At 38.9% G+C, this 15,499-nt stretch overlaps 1 protein-coding gene and 1 pseudogene across 1 annotated transcript; one reads left to right on the top strand and one right to left on the bottom strand.

The window, feature by feature from the left end:
- Positions 1 to 308: 308 nt before the first annotated feature.
- On the top strand, positions 309 to 2,288 carry LOC149028236 (arogenate dehydratase 1 pseudogene; annotated as a pseudogene).
- A 3,771-nt stretch (positions 2,289 to 6,059) lies between these two features.
- Positions 6,060 to 14,225, bottom strand: LOC149028235 (uncharacterized). Its single transcript, XM_089169510.1, has 5 exons — positions 13,823 to 14,225; positions 13,335 to 13,446; positions 11,561 to 11,675; positions 7,125 to 8,162; positions 6,060 to 6,600 (listed from the first exon to the last, which is right to left on the bottom strand). The coding sequence occupies exons 1-5, from the start codon at positions 14,007 to 14,009 to the stop codon at positions 6,337 to 6,339; spliced, it is 1,716 nt and encodes a 571-aa protein (XP_089025636.1). The 5' UTR covers positions 14,010 to 14,225; the 3' UTR covers positions 6,060 to 6,336.
- Between the last annotated feature and the right edge of the window lie 1,274 nt (positions 14,226 to 15,499).

Below are 15,499 nucleotides of genomic sequence, written 5' to 3'. Positions count from 1 at the left end.
ACAGGACCAAGAGGAGTTTCTTTCTTCCACATCTCTCTTTCGTGACGATTTCAACCAAGAATACAGGAAAGGTACCCTCTTGGCTCTCGTAGACTCCATGGATTTGTCTAAAATTACAAGCGCGCGTGAGAGAGAGAGAGAAGCCAAACAAGGGGTAGGTGTGAGATTGAACCATGCCTGCTCAAACCCTCACACACGCACCGCACCATTCCCACCCGCACTCACGGCGTTATGAGTCATAACTTTTAACTTTCTCTTCAGCTCCCACCAATCATCTTCTCACCTAATCATATATAAACCCCATTCAATCCACCAATTCTTCTCAGCTTGCGGTTCCCTTTTCTTGGCGAACTACAAGCTTTCTTCTTCTTCGCTTTTATTTCATTTCATCCCCTTCCACCCACCACCACCACCTACTACTCCAAAGGAAAGGAAAGGAAAGGAAAGGAAGAAGAGAATCACAAAATTAACAACAAAAATTAAAAGGATCATTGCAAGAATGCAGGCGACAATTGCACCATCTTCCAGCAGCACTTCCCTCAAATCACTCTTTGGGGATCATCATCACAACAACCCCTTAAGGTCTTTAAGGGCACAACCCCCCACCATCAAGCTCTTTGCAACAACAACATCAACAGCAACACGTTTCAATATCATCCAATGCATCCACCACCACAACAACTTCTCCGGCAGTACTGATGGTTCATCCACTACCCCAACTAGACGCGCCGACTGGCAGAGCGCCTGCGCTATTCTCGCCAGCAAAGTTGTTTCTCAACAGAAAAACAACGACGACACCCCCACCACCACCACCACTACCACCACCACCGAAATCACCACCGTTAACGGACATACCAGCTTAGATCTGGTTCCTCTCGGTAATCTCCCCAAGCCCTTGACCATCACCGATCTCTCTCCTGCACCCTTGCACGGTTCCACGCTCCGCGTCGCTTACCAGGGTGTTCCGGGTGCTTACAGCGAAGCCGCCGCCGGTAAAGCCTACCCAAACTGTGAGGCCATCCCTTGTGATCAATTCGAAGTTGCTTTCCAAGCAGTCGAGCTTTGGATTGCAGATAGAGCTGTTCTCCCCGTCGAGAACTCTCTCGGTGGTAGCATCCACCGCAACTACGACCTCCTCCTCCGCCACCGTCTCCACATCGTCGGAGAGGTTCAGCTTCCAGTTCACCACTGCCTCTTAGCCTTGCCCGGAGTAAGGAAGGAGTACCTGACACGTGTCATCAGCCACCCGCAGGCCTTGGCCCAGTGCGAGCACACCCTCACCAAGATGGGTTTGAAGGTGGTGCGTGAAGCCGTCGACGACACCGCAGGCGCGGCGGAGTTCGTGGCGGCCAAGAACTTGAGAGATACGGCGGCGATTGCGAGTGCGCGTGCGGCGGAGCTTTACGGAATGCAGATCTTGGCGGATGGAATACAAGATGACTCGGGGAACGTGACCCGGTTCGTGATGCTGGCTCGTGAACCGATCATTCCCCGGACGGACCGGCCTTTCAAGACCAGTATCGTGTTTGCTCATGATAAAGGTACCTCGGTGTTGTTCAAGGTGCTGTCGGCGTTTGCTTTCAGGAACATCAGCTTGACCAAGATTGAGAGCAGGCCACATCGTAACCGTCCGATTAGATTGGTCGATTCTGCTAATGTGGGGACCGCAAAGCATTTTGAGTACATGTTCTACGTTGATTTTGATGCGTCAATGGCCGACGTGCGAGCCCAGAATGCTTTGGCGGAAGTGCAGGAATTCACGTCCTTCCTTAGGGTGCTGGGGAGTTATCCCATGGATATGACTCCTTGGACCCCTTCTACTTCGGATTCTCTTTGAGTGGCCTAGATTGGATTGGGTTCAATTGCATTGAAGTTACTTCTCTGTATGTTTTTTTTTTTTCTTTTTTTCAATATCCTTTATATATATTTTTCGATGTTTAGACGTTAGAGTTAGAAAAGAAAATATGGGAAACCAATCTATCCTCCAGATTCCAGAAATCAGGGGAACAGGGGGATTAGATTTGAGAGGTGAGGGAGGACCTGAGTGGTACTTTTCTCTCACATTCTTTTCTTTTTATTAATTTATTTTATTTTCTGTGTTTAAAAAAAATTTATAATAAAAAGAAGGGAATCAATGGAGAAATATTATTATTACTCTTGAGTAGCTTTGTAGAAGATGTAAATATTCTTACATCAACATTTCTACTTGGGCTTACCTAACTTATTGTATCCCCTACGTTGTATTATATATTTTGTATTTTCCAAAAAAATATATTTGTAATTTTGTATGGATGATAATGAAACTTTTTATTTCTTTTTCAAATTAAATGGATCACTATTACATCCTAAAAGAAAGAAGAAAAAAAATTAACAATAATAATTCTAATTTATACATGAAGAATTGATAGCAAAAAATCATTTATTTACTAATGGGGGTTGGTCCAAGTGGTAAGTAGCTTGGTTCGCTTAAGCAATGTTCGGGTATCGAATCCTTGTGGATGCAAAAAATTCCCGCTGGGAGGCTCACCCACCACAGCCAGGTGTGCGACACGGGATCGAACACCAGTTTATAAAAAACCGGGGTTGGCAAACAAAAAAAATAAAAATCATTTATTTAAATTTATTTTTGTTTAATGAAAATATTTTTAGAACAAGGTATTAGTATAACTATATAATTAGTTAGTGTTGTAAGAGTGCAAGAAATTGTATAAATAAAAACTTTTTTTTAAAATAAATTTTGTAAGTTCTTTCCTTTTGATCCCAATGAGAAGTTCGGCCAATGAGCTACGATAATATACATACTTAATGGGTTGAATGGGTTGATAAATCTCAAGGAGTTGGGTCAGCTGGCAAAGACTAAGGTCTCATAATATAAGACTAGAGTTTATATCTCTTCGTGTTTGGATGGAGTTCTATTGTTTATTTAAATTATATGTAAAGCTACCTGATACCTAATGAGGATCCTCTCTTTCAAGAAAGAAAAAAATAGAAAAATGAGATTGAATGCTCATTGTGTGTCTAGTCAGTCGTCTCTTTGGAATCAAATCTGGTATCATCGAACATAAATAAATAGCGCTTTGATTTGAGGTTCATCCGGGACAGCTTGTCCGCATCACGATTACATCCTTAGAGGAGTTTTTATATAATTAATATAGACAAAGGCTTTGTCTTTGGCCTCGAGAGGATTTGAACTCTAACTCCCATGTGAAAGCGTTGGTTTTTTACCAACTAAGCCACCCCTCGAAATTAATTTACATGTTACTGCTTACAAATGTTCAACTAAAGGCAATAGCGTGTTTTTTTAGGAAATTAAATAAAATACAATCTAACTTCTTTAACCACCATTTATTTATTTGATTTTATTCATTCAATTTTCACGTTAACTTAATAAATAAAACTGAATTTGATTCAAATAATTTAGGAATCAAGCTTCTCATGGGATTCTGCTTTCCTCCATACGACAAATTTTCTTTTTTCAAATAAATGCAACAAGTTAATATATTAAAATTTTGAGTTTTTCTTTTTTACTGAATAAGTTTGAGTTAATTTTGCAATATTTATTAATACAGTATAGTATAGAACTATAGATGAAGACGTGAATCTCCTGGCATCTTGAAACCGTATAAAATAGGCATGAAGCAACCCCGAGGAGTGACTCAGTTGGCAAAAATCCAATGCTTCCACATAGGAGGTCAGAGTTCGAATCCTCTCGGGGCTAGGGGAGAAGCGTCGCCTATATTAATTATATAAAAGCTCCCTTAAGGATGTAGTCGTGGTGCGCGTAAACTGGCCCGGATAAACCTTAGATAAAAATAAAAATAAAAATAAAATAGGCATGAAGCACAATTAGCTCAACTAACATAACCAAAATCAGGCCTTTTATGAATGATGTATGGCATTAGTATTATTTTTAACTTTTCATTTTAAAAAGCCCAAAAGAGTGAAAGAAGAAAATAATGCATGAGAGGAGAGGTTGATGGATGAGCTTAGAGTCATCACCTACATGAATATATGTTGTGATTGATCTCGTATATACATATGAAATATGAGATCTTCATTTCATCGATGGTTAAGATCTATTCTCGTCTTTACGTATCCAAATACAGACCTTTTCGTGAATTATTTTGAAAATTACAGGTACTCTCATTGTGGTCCTAAATAAGCACTTTCTTATATTTAAATATAAAAACAATTTAATATTTTTTTTACAAAAAGAATTAATCATACTCATTTATATAAAATAAAATAAAAAAGTAGGTGATTACGTGCAACTAAATAATTTAAAAATAATATTTAAGTTGAAAGTGTATAGAAAATAAATTAGAAAGAGATTTGAGTGGAAAAGATTTGAGTGGAAAGTTGGTGAAAGGGGAGGAAGCCGAGTTAGCTGAGTCCCGATCCTCATCCCGTCGGGGGAGTACAGACTGCTCTCCGATCGCTTTTCAACCAAACAAATACGTGGAGCCCACAGATGAAAAATACTTTTTGAAAAAAATTAAAAAAAAAAACTTCAAATTTTCACTTGTGGGCCCCACGTGTTTGTGTGGTTGGGAAGTCGTCAGGGGTCGTCAGGGAGCAGTCTGTCCTCCCCCGACGAGGTGAGGATCCGGACTCGAGTTAGCTAGTGTTGGAAGGACTGGTGGATGGGTTTTGACACTTTGATGATGGTGTGTCATCAAAAAGTGACTTGAGAGATATAGGTGTATGAGGGGGTTGGTGAGAGGGAAAAAAGTGTGGGTAGCGTATGACCGAGTGGGTGCATGAGCATGACTGTATGAGAGCACGAGGTGAACTGAGGTGAGGTGAGCTGGGGTGGGGTTGGGTGGGTAGGTGGGTTTGTGTGGTCAGCATCCTCTGCCAGTCTCTTTACTGACCTTTTCATTCATAGGTTGTTGTTTCATTTCTTCCGTTGGCTTTGGGTTTTCTATGTGTATTGTTTAATATAAAAAAAGTGAGGGAAATATAGATCTCTACCTCATAAATCGGGTATTTACACTCATCGTTATGCAAATCTGAATTCAAATTCTCTCCACCCAACCACCTGGACTCTCATCCCCCCATTCTCACACGTGAGCTTGCCCATTGTGTCAAACCCAGAGTGGGAGGATGGGACCTTGCTTCAGTAGGACCATCATGCAAAATAATTTGAATCATTGGATTGAAATCTCAATTTTGATCGAAATTTTGAATCTAATGGTCCAACATTTAATGCCTATGACTTTAAGGTCTGTTTGGTTACACGAATCCAGAGGTTTCTGGTTTTAAAATCTCTAGATTTACAAATGAGAGATTTATATGATTGTGTGAATCTCTGGATTTATGAATCTAAGAATTCACTTTTTTACACTAAAAATGTGAATCTCTAGATTTATGGGTATGAGGTGAAATCTACAGATTTCATTCCTACTATAAAAGCGTTAAACATTTGAACCATGAGATTTATGGGTATGGGATGAAATCTTTGGATTTCATTTCTGCTATAAAAATGCTAAACATTTACGCATTCATAAAAATCACAGATGAATCCACAGATTTCATTCCACATATTCAGTTAACCAAACAGTTGGTTTTATAAATTATGACTCCACGCATTTGAAATCTTCCAGTGATGTCTCCATGACAGTGTCCCCACGGTGGGACGAGATGAGCAGGATTTCTAGTGGAGCAAGAATTTTCACGAATTCCATAATTATGAAAATCCAAGTGGAATTTATAAGAAATGAATCCTATGATGAACTCTTCTTGAGTTGGTAGAATCCCATGGTGAGCTTACACGTTTGGCAAAACAATTAAACAAGCAACCTTTTCAGTTTTCACTGCCATAACGAGAAAGCAAGAACAATGAGTTTCTGGGAATAGAGATTAGGGTATTAATTACGCAAAGCTATATATTTTACCATGCATGGAACCCACATGGAAATTGAAAGGAGAGAGGGAGTAAAACACTCCTTGAAATCACTGAATCGAAAGAATGGATAACATAGACAAAAGTACCAAGTTAAAGTGCATCATTCGTTCCATAGGTGCTAAAATATACCAACAATTGATGCACAACACCATACTAATAAACAGAAAAACTTAACCTTTCAATTTCCAGTTATAACAATACAAGTTTGTATAAATATGGTTTACCATATGTAATTGTGGTTCTATAGGGCATCAACTAACCATCTTCCCTAATAGTACAAAGAGAATTTGTAACTTAGCAGCGAACAACCTATGGGGGTAAACTTTACAAAAACATACAAGCACTTCTTCTGTCAGTAGTTTGTCAAGATATTTAACTCTAGATATTGAGATCCTTCAGCAATTTCCAAACCAGAATCATCCCTCTGATCACCTACCACGCTGACATGCTGGAGAAAATCGACCAACTCTTTCACAATTAATATCATCATCATCTACTTCACTCCCATCTAGACAAAGGGGAGTGTTGTTGATGCTTTGCTCAGAACTACCATTGCTGCTTGTGGCAAGAGGAGAATCTGAGATGCTAACTGTTCTGCTTCTTGTTGTATCTGATCTCACAGTGTACATTGAAGAAGCCGGGATGTTTGTCATCAATGGGCGCAAGTTTCCAGGAATGCTTCGCCTGATATCCTGTTTTAGGGCACAAACCAAAAAATGCCAAACAGCATTAGATGTGTTTAGCCTTTGCTCTCAAGTTCATTTTTCAAAAGAAAACTTCAACAAGTCACAACTTATAAACACACACCACGCATCTCACAAAATCTATTTATGGATACAAGTAGAAGATATCTCATAGGGGTAGTCGTGAGTCAAATGAAGTCACCATTTCCCGACCTCAAGAAGCACCACAACCCAACCAACTGGTGCATGCTCATGGTACAAGAATTCAGGGTGTCAAAGGTTCTTGCTTCTATAACCAATAGTCACAAGGGCAGCTACTTGAACTAAAAATGGAAATGATAACTCTGGTCTGCCTCTTAAGACAGTAAAATTACGGAATATTCAAGAAAGGCACACTGAAGAGGTGGGCATCAAGGGTTGGGATACCATAACCTAACTAATGCATGAACCAATCTAATTTCTGTTCCACCACTGTATGTTCTACCATACCTGCAAAGAAATTGGTACCAAGCAAGAAGAAAGAAAACACATACCATATGCCTCAATGCCATATCTAACGATTTCTTTGAGAGTGTCCTTCCAAAGCCTGAGCCATCTGCAGATGACAGAGGTTTCCCTGCAGAGTTGCTTTGGGTAGAACGTGGCTCATCTTGCTTTGGGGGTGCCAATTTCCGCATGTTTATTACTCTTTCGACCATCTTTGTTCCAATTACAACAGGGTTCACATGATCACTAACATCAAGGTGTGATCGCCTAACTGCAGGAACAGAGCTTCCACTGGTATGCATGCTACCATTTGGAGCACGTCCCCTTGAAGGAGAACATGATTGTCTTCTTGTTCTTCCAATAGAACCTGCCTCCACAGAGGATGATCTAGCACTGGGAGCTCCAGGCCTACCCCTAGAAGCTGAAACTGGCCTTTCAGGTAGTGATGTCCTTAGATTTGGAGGAGCATCAAGTGAGAACCCAGGCATCTCTGAGGGTTTCCACGGTCTGGATTTTACAGGTGGAGAACTGCCATGCAATGGCACCGGCTTTGTTGCTGCTGTGGGTGCTGACTTTGTAACTGAAGAAGACCTTACACGAGGAGCAGAGACCGTAGGTACACTTGACATGGCTGGTGTTCTACGAGTTGGTGTTGTTGACCTTGATATGGGCTTGGATGCTGGCACAGTTGGCCTTGCCGTAGGTGTAGAAGATCTAGCCACAGATCTTGTAGTAGGGGTTGAGGATCTTGAAGGAGCTGCATTCTTAGACGAAGGCAAGGTGGTTCGTGCAGTAGGTGTGGAAGGTCTTGAGGGTTTAGCTGGTGCTGTTAATGTTGGTCGTCCAGTGGGGGTCTGAGGTCTAGATGCAGTTGAACCTGGTCCTCCAGATGATGAAGGTCTTCGAATTCCTGTGGAGCTCAACCCAGGGGATGAAGTTGGTTTTCTAGATGCAGTAATGGAACTTAGTTCAGGGGACAAAGTTGGTTGTCTTGATGCAGTAGTGGACTTCAACACAGGTGATGAAGTTGGATGCCTAGATAATGTATTGCCCCTTGGTGTAAGCGCATTCTGAGGATTAGCTAACTGCAACAGCATAAGGGAAAGAAAATGATTTGGCAGCATGAGATCCAGACTTGGGGAAAAAGAAAAAAAGAAAAGAAAAAAAGGCCTCCTACTTAAGAAATATTCTTAGCAAACCTTCTTAAAGAAAAAATATCAATAAACTTGAAAAGGTATAAGTTTCAGAAGCAGTAAGAACCGAACATCTCATAGCCCACTACAGTTGCATTCAAATTCAACATAATGGAGTCCAGATATTATCATTTTTAGAAGTATTTATCAAAGTCACAGCACTTTTCACGAGTAACTGTTTACATATTTCTATTTTTAGGTCTCTGAAACATTGCCATTATTTGGTTTCCTTTTTCATATGTAAGTAGATTAGGATTCTTCCTTCATCGTTATTATACTCACCTTTTTATATATTGGAACCATGGGGGACTTTGAGCTCTCAGGGCGCTACTCTGAGCAGTTTCTCCTTCCTCCTCATCTCTTATCATTTCATCTCCTCTCCTTCATCCTTGTTCTCTGCTCTTTGGTTCTAATTTCCTAAAACCAACATGGTACTAGAGCACTAAAGATCCCCATTATAGGACTCAAATCTCCTTATTCTGCTGTCTTGATAGTCTTCTCGAAGAAAAACCCATTCTGCTTGCAGCGACAGTGTGCTGCCTATATGCTACTGTGCGGCTATTTATTTGTTTTATAAGTATGAACTAGGCCTTCTTCTAGACAAGTCATGAAGGTTTGAAGATTCTGAAGTTTGAAGCTCCTAAAGAACATGTCTACCGGTCCATGTAACTGAATATCTTGCCTACGATTTCTTCTGGGCAGCATTTTCCAAGTTTCTCAAGACCAAGTTATCTACCACTTAACCAATTAATGTTGTTATTTTTGGGGAGATGTGTGTACATATCTAAAGGGAGACTAGTTCCTGATTTATTTCATTGGCTGGATTTCTCTACAAACATTACCATCTATTTCTGGACCATACTTTCCAATTCCATTCCATCAACATGTCATTCATTCTACCAATCAAAATTAGACCAGACTTCCAGCCAGTTATCACCTCCACTAGACCTCCATTAGATCCAAGTTTGAGTCCCAATAGGTGGCTGGTTAGGCCTGCAGAATCCTAGTTTCTAATTTGGGAACTACTACCCTATCACCAACAGATGTCAGTGAAGCTTTCGGCAGTGCTTTATCTACAGCCTATCATCACTCACTTCAAATTTGAGTAAGTTCTACAATCTGGTTTTGCTAGAATGGTACCCTCTAATTTCTGAGCTTCTTTATGATTTGATTTAATGCCTACGGTTTTACACTGATTTTATTGGAACTGTAACATCAATACTTGGAACCCTTACCAACTTTATGTTACTGGGGTTCTAAAGTGGTATTGAGTACCATAAAACTTGCTGCTACTCTGTTTCTCCTAACCATTTTCTTTTTCCAGCAAACTTAGGCCTGCAAATTCAATATCATCATGTCTCATCCACTGCCTCCTTCTGTATTAACAGATTTTTCTACCTACATTTGGTACTGTTTCAGATTTAATAGATTCAATGCTTCTTCATTGTTTCTGACTATACCTCTCCCTCCTTGTCTATTTTTTGCATATATTAACATTCAATTCTATCTATAACATAAATCCTTGCCATTGAACTATTTTTATCATTAATCCTCACCATCTATTTACCATATTACATCATTCTCTACCATGAGAGAGCATGGAAATTGTTTCTTGGGATCTAACAGCTTGAGATTATTTATACCATGAATTGAAGCATTGGAAATTATTACTCGGGATCTTACTATCTGGTTGCGATGCTACTTTTGGTCATTGTTTGTCCACATGTAATGCTACACATTAGGGGGAGATTGATGGTTTATTCTCTATCTACTCAAGACTTTGCGACTTTTATCCTAAAATGGTATCACAGCAACAACAATTACTAACCTATCTGGTCCACAATCTCCCATATTGTCTTTTACCTACCTATTTGGTTTGCAGTACCCCATATTGCCTTTTACCTACCTATTTGGTCCACAATTACCTATACTACCTTTTACCCACTTGTTTGGTCCATAGTAATTAATAGTGTTTATTTGGTTCACAATAACCTATATTTGACTTGTGATGACCTTTGTTTGAATCTCTATTTCTGCCTTTGGTTGATCAGATTATGACCCACTACTTACAATCTTGCAAAGAGCTTAAGTGTGGGCACTGGAGCTGCAATAGTTATCTACTTGTGTGGACATCAGTGCTGCCTTTCATCTATTTGTGGAGAATCCTGCCTACTGTCTACAACTTGTGCATTTGATATTACTGTGCTGCCATGCATGTGGATGTGTTTCATGTTCGTTACCACCTATCGTTCTCATTGTTGCATGGTTCATTCTACACGAAGATTATTTATTGAGGTCATTGTTGACTATTCCTGGGTGAAGTTCTCAGTATTTATCAGTGCCTGCTGTTGCTACTTGAGCTAAAGATTGATGAAGTTTCTAATATGTGTTTTTGTCTTTCCAACAAGGGGCATTTTGGTACAGGACACTCCAGCTTGAGAGGGAGTGTTAGAAGAATTGACAAAAGTCACAGCATTGTTCACATGAACAGTGTCATGAACTGTAACCTTATTATTTTTTGTCATATTACCTGTTTCTATTTTGGTTGTTTCTAAAACATGGCTATTATTTACTTTCCTTTTTCATATGCAATTAGTTTAGGAAGCTTCCTTTATGGTATTGTAATCACCTAATTATATATTGGAACTGCAGGGGACTTTGAGCTCTCACGACACTGCTGCTCTAAGCAGTTTCTCTTTCTCTTCTTCCTCCTGATCTCTTCTCCCCTTCATCTCTTCTCTTCATCTCCTCTCCTTCATCCCAGTTCTCTGTTCTTCTGTGGTTCTGATTTCCTAAAACTAACAATCAGTTCCCTAGTTTTAGCCATTAAGAGACATAAGACAAACAAGTGCTACAATGCAACTCTCCGTGGACAATGTAAACAGGGAAATATTAAGCTTCCCAATTCCCATGCTAACAAGGGGATTAATCTTGGTTGTAACTCAAACCTGTGACCTCCATTCTGGTTTCTGCCTCTTGACTTCCAAGAAATATTAGAGCCATTGAAGGACGGATATTTTCGTCGCATACTGAGTTTACCAGTGCAGATGTTCAATTCATCAACAACAGTTGTGGTTTTCATTAATTAAAAATATTTGCCCATAATGTGACTAGGAGATATGTCCACATTCATAAAAATTATGATGCTTAATTTAATGTATCAACATCTGTAAATAGTATAACATTGTTTTCAATGATTAAACTGCAGTGTAATATCAAGGATCCAAAAGTTAGATTAAATAGAGTTCTCACCCTAGACTTTAATGAAATAGATTAAATAGAGTTCTCACCCTAGACTTTAATGAAACAGGATGAGTTTTAGGAGTCCCAATCTGACTCATTAACATCTCCTGTGATTCCATCTCCAAGGACGAGAAAAGAGGAGTACCAGGTGGTGTTAGAAGCCTGTAAACATGAAAAAATAGATAGCAATTCAAAACAGGTCCATATACAAAAAGGATCTTGAGCTAAATATATTAGAACTAACATCTTTTATTCCAAGTTATTACTGAACAAAGCTACTATATCATTTGCAACAATTACAAAGCAAAAAAGACTTCTATATTTAGGAAATGGTTGTCAAACAAGAAAGAATAATTGTGCCAAATCAATCCATCTCCTTTGCATTCTTCCACAAAAACAAGTACTTTTAAGATGATATAAAATTACAGATGAAAACTGCACCACCAACATAAAATGGTTGCAGCAGCAGGGATATTGGACAGAAGATAAGCACGATGAGGAAAGACAGAATCCGAGTTGTATTAACACAACCTTGCAATAGCACAAAGAGATGAGAAAATGTGGTAAAGTAAATTGAGAAGACAGTTTGAAAAATATGAGCAATCACACCTGTCAAGAATGACATCATTTGTATGTGCTGAAAGGAAGGCTGAAGCTCACCTGGTTTTTAGCTTTTAAAAGATGACCCGATTTGTTAAACAGCATACACCACCTCCAGTCCCCTCCTCTCCCCTCCACCCCCCCCCCCAAAAGAAAAAAAAAATATAAAAAAAATAAAATAAAATTGAAAGATAGACAGGATGGGATTTGAGCAGCTGACCCTAGTGCTGGGGAAAAGGCTTTAGCTTATTCTTTCAGTAGTGAATTTAATATTTATGATCGATTTGTGAGAATCAAAAAAGTTTGACAGTAAAATTCAGTTGATATCAGAATGATCAATGTATTGAGAAGAATATGTACATTAGTAGATGGCAGCTGTCCTGAAGAAAGGTTTTTTATGCCACTTCCAGAAGTGCAGAGAGAATTGACTCATGGAGTTGACAAGAATAAGTACAAGTGTACAACATGTTTATTTTCAGAAGACAAGAATTAAATCTCTGTATTGATAATGAAAATGAAAGCTGGATGTCTTTGAGGATAAAAACAAACCTAACACACAAAAGAGAAAAGCCAGTCATGGTATAAGGAGTAAGGACTATAACATAGCTGCACTAGTGTTGCATTTCCAAATGGAAAAGAGAATAACACCAGGCTTATCCCAACTGAATGGGGTCAGTTACATGAATCCTGGCCCTCTAATTAGCTCTACTCAAGGCCATACATGGTACATGGCTTAAGCATTCATGTCTTTCCTCATCACTTTTCCTAGGGTCGTCTTAAGGTCATTCCCTAGCTCTTTTAATTCTTTCAATGTGAATCTAACACTCCTTAATAATGGAGCATCCAAAAGCCTCCAGTGAATATAGCCATGCCAGCTTTTTTCTGAAATCAATTCACTGCCCTAAACTTGTACAGAGACAGAGCCAAAGTTGATACCAAACTATCATGAAATGGCATAGCTGAGTTGAGCTGAAAACTGCCAAGCCAAATGGTTCATATTCAATCGAGAAAAAAATTATAATCCAATAATTAGCAGGAGTCACAAATCCGAGGTAATCAAACAAACAGTTAAAGAAAGTCTGTCTTTTAACGGTAGCCAAGCCATATCCATCCAAATCAACCAGCGAAGAGTATTTGGCATTAGTGATAATCTCACTTGTCTGACAATAAAAAAACAATAGGCTAGTTTTTTGGCAAATCAAATAGATGTTTCCACGTTACCAATCATAATCATTTTTATCACTTTCTGAATTCAGGAACTCGTCAGCGGCGGTTTTGCGTGCAGTTGTGGGTGAGACAGTGCTAAACATAGGAGGACTGGCACCTTTAGATCCTGCAGCAACAAATTTTTGCTTTACTGGTCAACACGGAAACAACTATTGGAAGGGGGGAAAAAAGCAACAACAAAAAGCCAAAGAACATAAAACTTGGATAACTTCGGGAAGCTTTCGAAAGGTTGGTAAAGAAATCAAGAAAAGCAATCTCAATAGTAAAACAGGAATAGACAAAAATTTTCACAAGAAAGATAGATTTTGTTAAAAACATTAAGTAGAAAGAACGAAAATATTCCGCCTTAAGTAATGGATTGGCAAAAAGACAGTCAATATTTCTCCTTATCCCATAGATTGGTTAGAAGCAACTTCAAGACCGAACTTCCAAGAAAGGTCGTTGAAGACCTCGAAACCTAAGAAGATAAATCAGATACATACCCAACGGAGTGTCGAAATCTTCGGAGTTGTGAAAAATAAGGTTGTTCCGTTCCTTCTCGCGCTTCCGCATCTCGAGAAACAAAGCGAGCTCCTCTTCTTTCTCCTTCATCGTTTTGAGCTTCCTAACCGGTTGCCTCTGTATAGACGCTTGCATTCGTGATTCTTGAGCTCTATAGCTGCGGTTCATTGCGGAAACTATGCTCGGTAACAAGAAAAGGGAAAGAACGAGAGAAATCTCAGACCAATAACTTATCCAGTCATTCACACCTAATCTCTCCAAGACTGAGAATGAGACCTCTAGATCTCAAATCGAACTCAAGAGCAGTAAGAATGGACTGAAAGAACAGGATCGAACAGAGCTGCATTTCTTCCAATTTTCCACGAATCGAACTCGAGTTTGAAAAATTCCTTTTTTCCGATCTCTTCCACAATATCAGTTTACAAGCAATAACGGTATCAAAAGTTAAAGTGTCATCCGGAGCTTAACTCGAGATAAACCGCCATCGAAGCAGTGTATGTGAGAAAGAGGGAGAAGGGTTTGAATCAAATACGGAAAATGAGTAGAAGAATATGGAGTGGCATTTTGATTTTAATCTTTGGATTCGAAAAGGTCTGAGATTGACTGGTAATGGTGTGGAACAGCGAGCGAGAATAAAGGGAACGAAGAAAGAACAAAGACTCAACAGCTGCTGCAGTTGCTGCAGCTGCTGCAGCTGCTCTGCGGTTTTGTTTGTTTTTTATTCAGATTTCTATCTTCTGACGCCACAACTACACCGAACCATACACACCAAAAACTGTGCGGTTCTCTGTCTGGTGACTGGTGCTGGGCCCCATTCGTTTCCCCTCACTTCAAGTACACGACTCAGATTTTTGAAAATAGAATATTTGGGTTTCCATGAGAGAGATTAGTTAAATACACGTGTTCCCAACGATAATAACGATAGTACCCTTCTTTCTATAAATTTATTAATTACATGCACACCCTCTTTGTCTCAACTTCGCAAACTTTACAATTTAGAAGCTTGGATCACCTTTCTTAAGGAAGTACAAAGTGTTCTTTCAACCTTTTATGATAATAAATATTTTTTTATAGAATAATGAGTATTTTTACACAACACTCAGCATTATTAGGTTGAAATTAATCATCACCCATTATTATTCTACAAATTATATGGCACTTACTTAAAAAATTACCAGTTATTCACACTTAAGTTTTGGTGTTAAATGGCTAATAAAATAATCTAATATCATATGAACAGTTAAATTATATTATTATCCCCAATTTAACTCAATAAATTACGTAAATACCCTTATCTCCATTAAACTTATTCAGTGGGTAAAGGGAAAAGTCTTTCATCTATCTTTTTCTTACACCTTACTTGCTATAAGACATTTGTTACCATGAGCTCTCTACTAAAAATCATTGTCTTTCTCTCCTTATCAAACCTCAACCTAAGGGTGTCAATTGTGCACAAAAACCATTTAATCGTATCGAACCGCACCGTCTAAAACCGCATCGTATTGTATCGTTCAAAATTTGGTATAGTACTTACCAAAACCGAATTTCTTCGGTATGGTTTTGATTTTAGGTATTCATATCGTCGATATGTACCGAAACCATACCGAATTGGTACTGTACCAAATTAAGGGATATAAATTATAATTTTACAACTAAAA

Source organism: Hakea prostrata, chromosome 1, assembly GCF_041222555.1.
Source record: "Hakea prostrata isolate BN-2017 chromosome 1, UWA_Hpros_2, whole genome shotgun sequence".
Classification (NCBI taxonomy): domain Eukaryota; kingdom Viridiplantae; phylum Streptophyta; class Magnoliopsida; order Proteales; family Proteaceae; genus Hakea; species Hakea prostrata.
Note: the sequence above shows the minus strand (reverse complement) of the source record. Positions and strands in the feature narration are given on the sequence as shown.

Coding starts and splice junctions, on each gene's coding strand:
- LOC149028235 (XM_089169510.1), bottom strand. CDS start 14,009: ATGAACCGCAGCTATAGAGCTCAAGAATCACGAATGCAAGCGTCTATA. Junction 8,163..11,560: donor CTGTTTCATTAAAGTCTAGG/GTGAGAACTCTA, acceptor ATGCTGTTGCAG/TTAGCTAATCCTCAGAATGC. Junction 6,601..7,124: donor ATATGGCATTGAGGCATATG/GTATGTGTTTTC, acceptor GCCCTAAAACAG/GATATCAGGCGAAGCATTCC.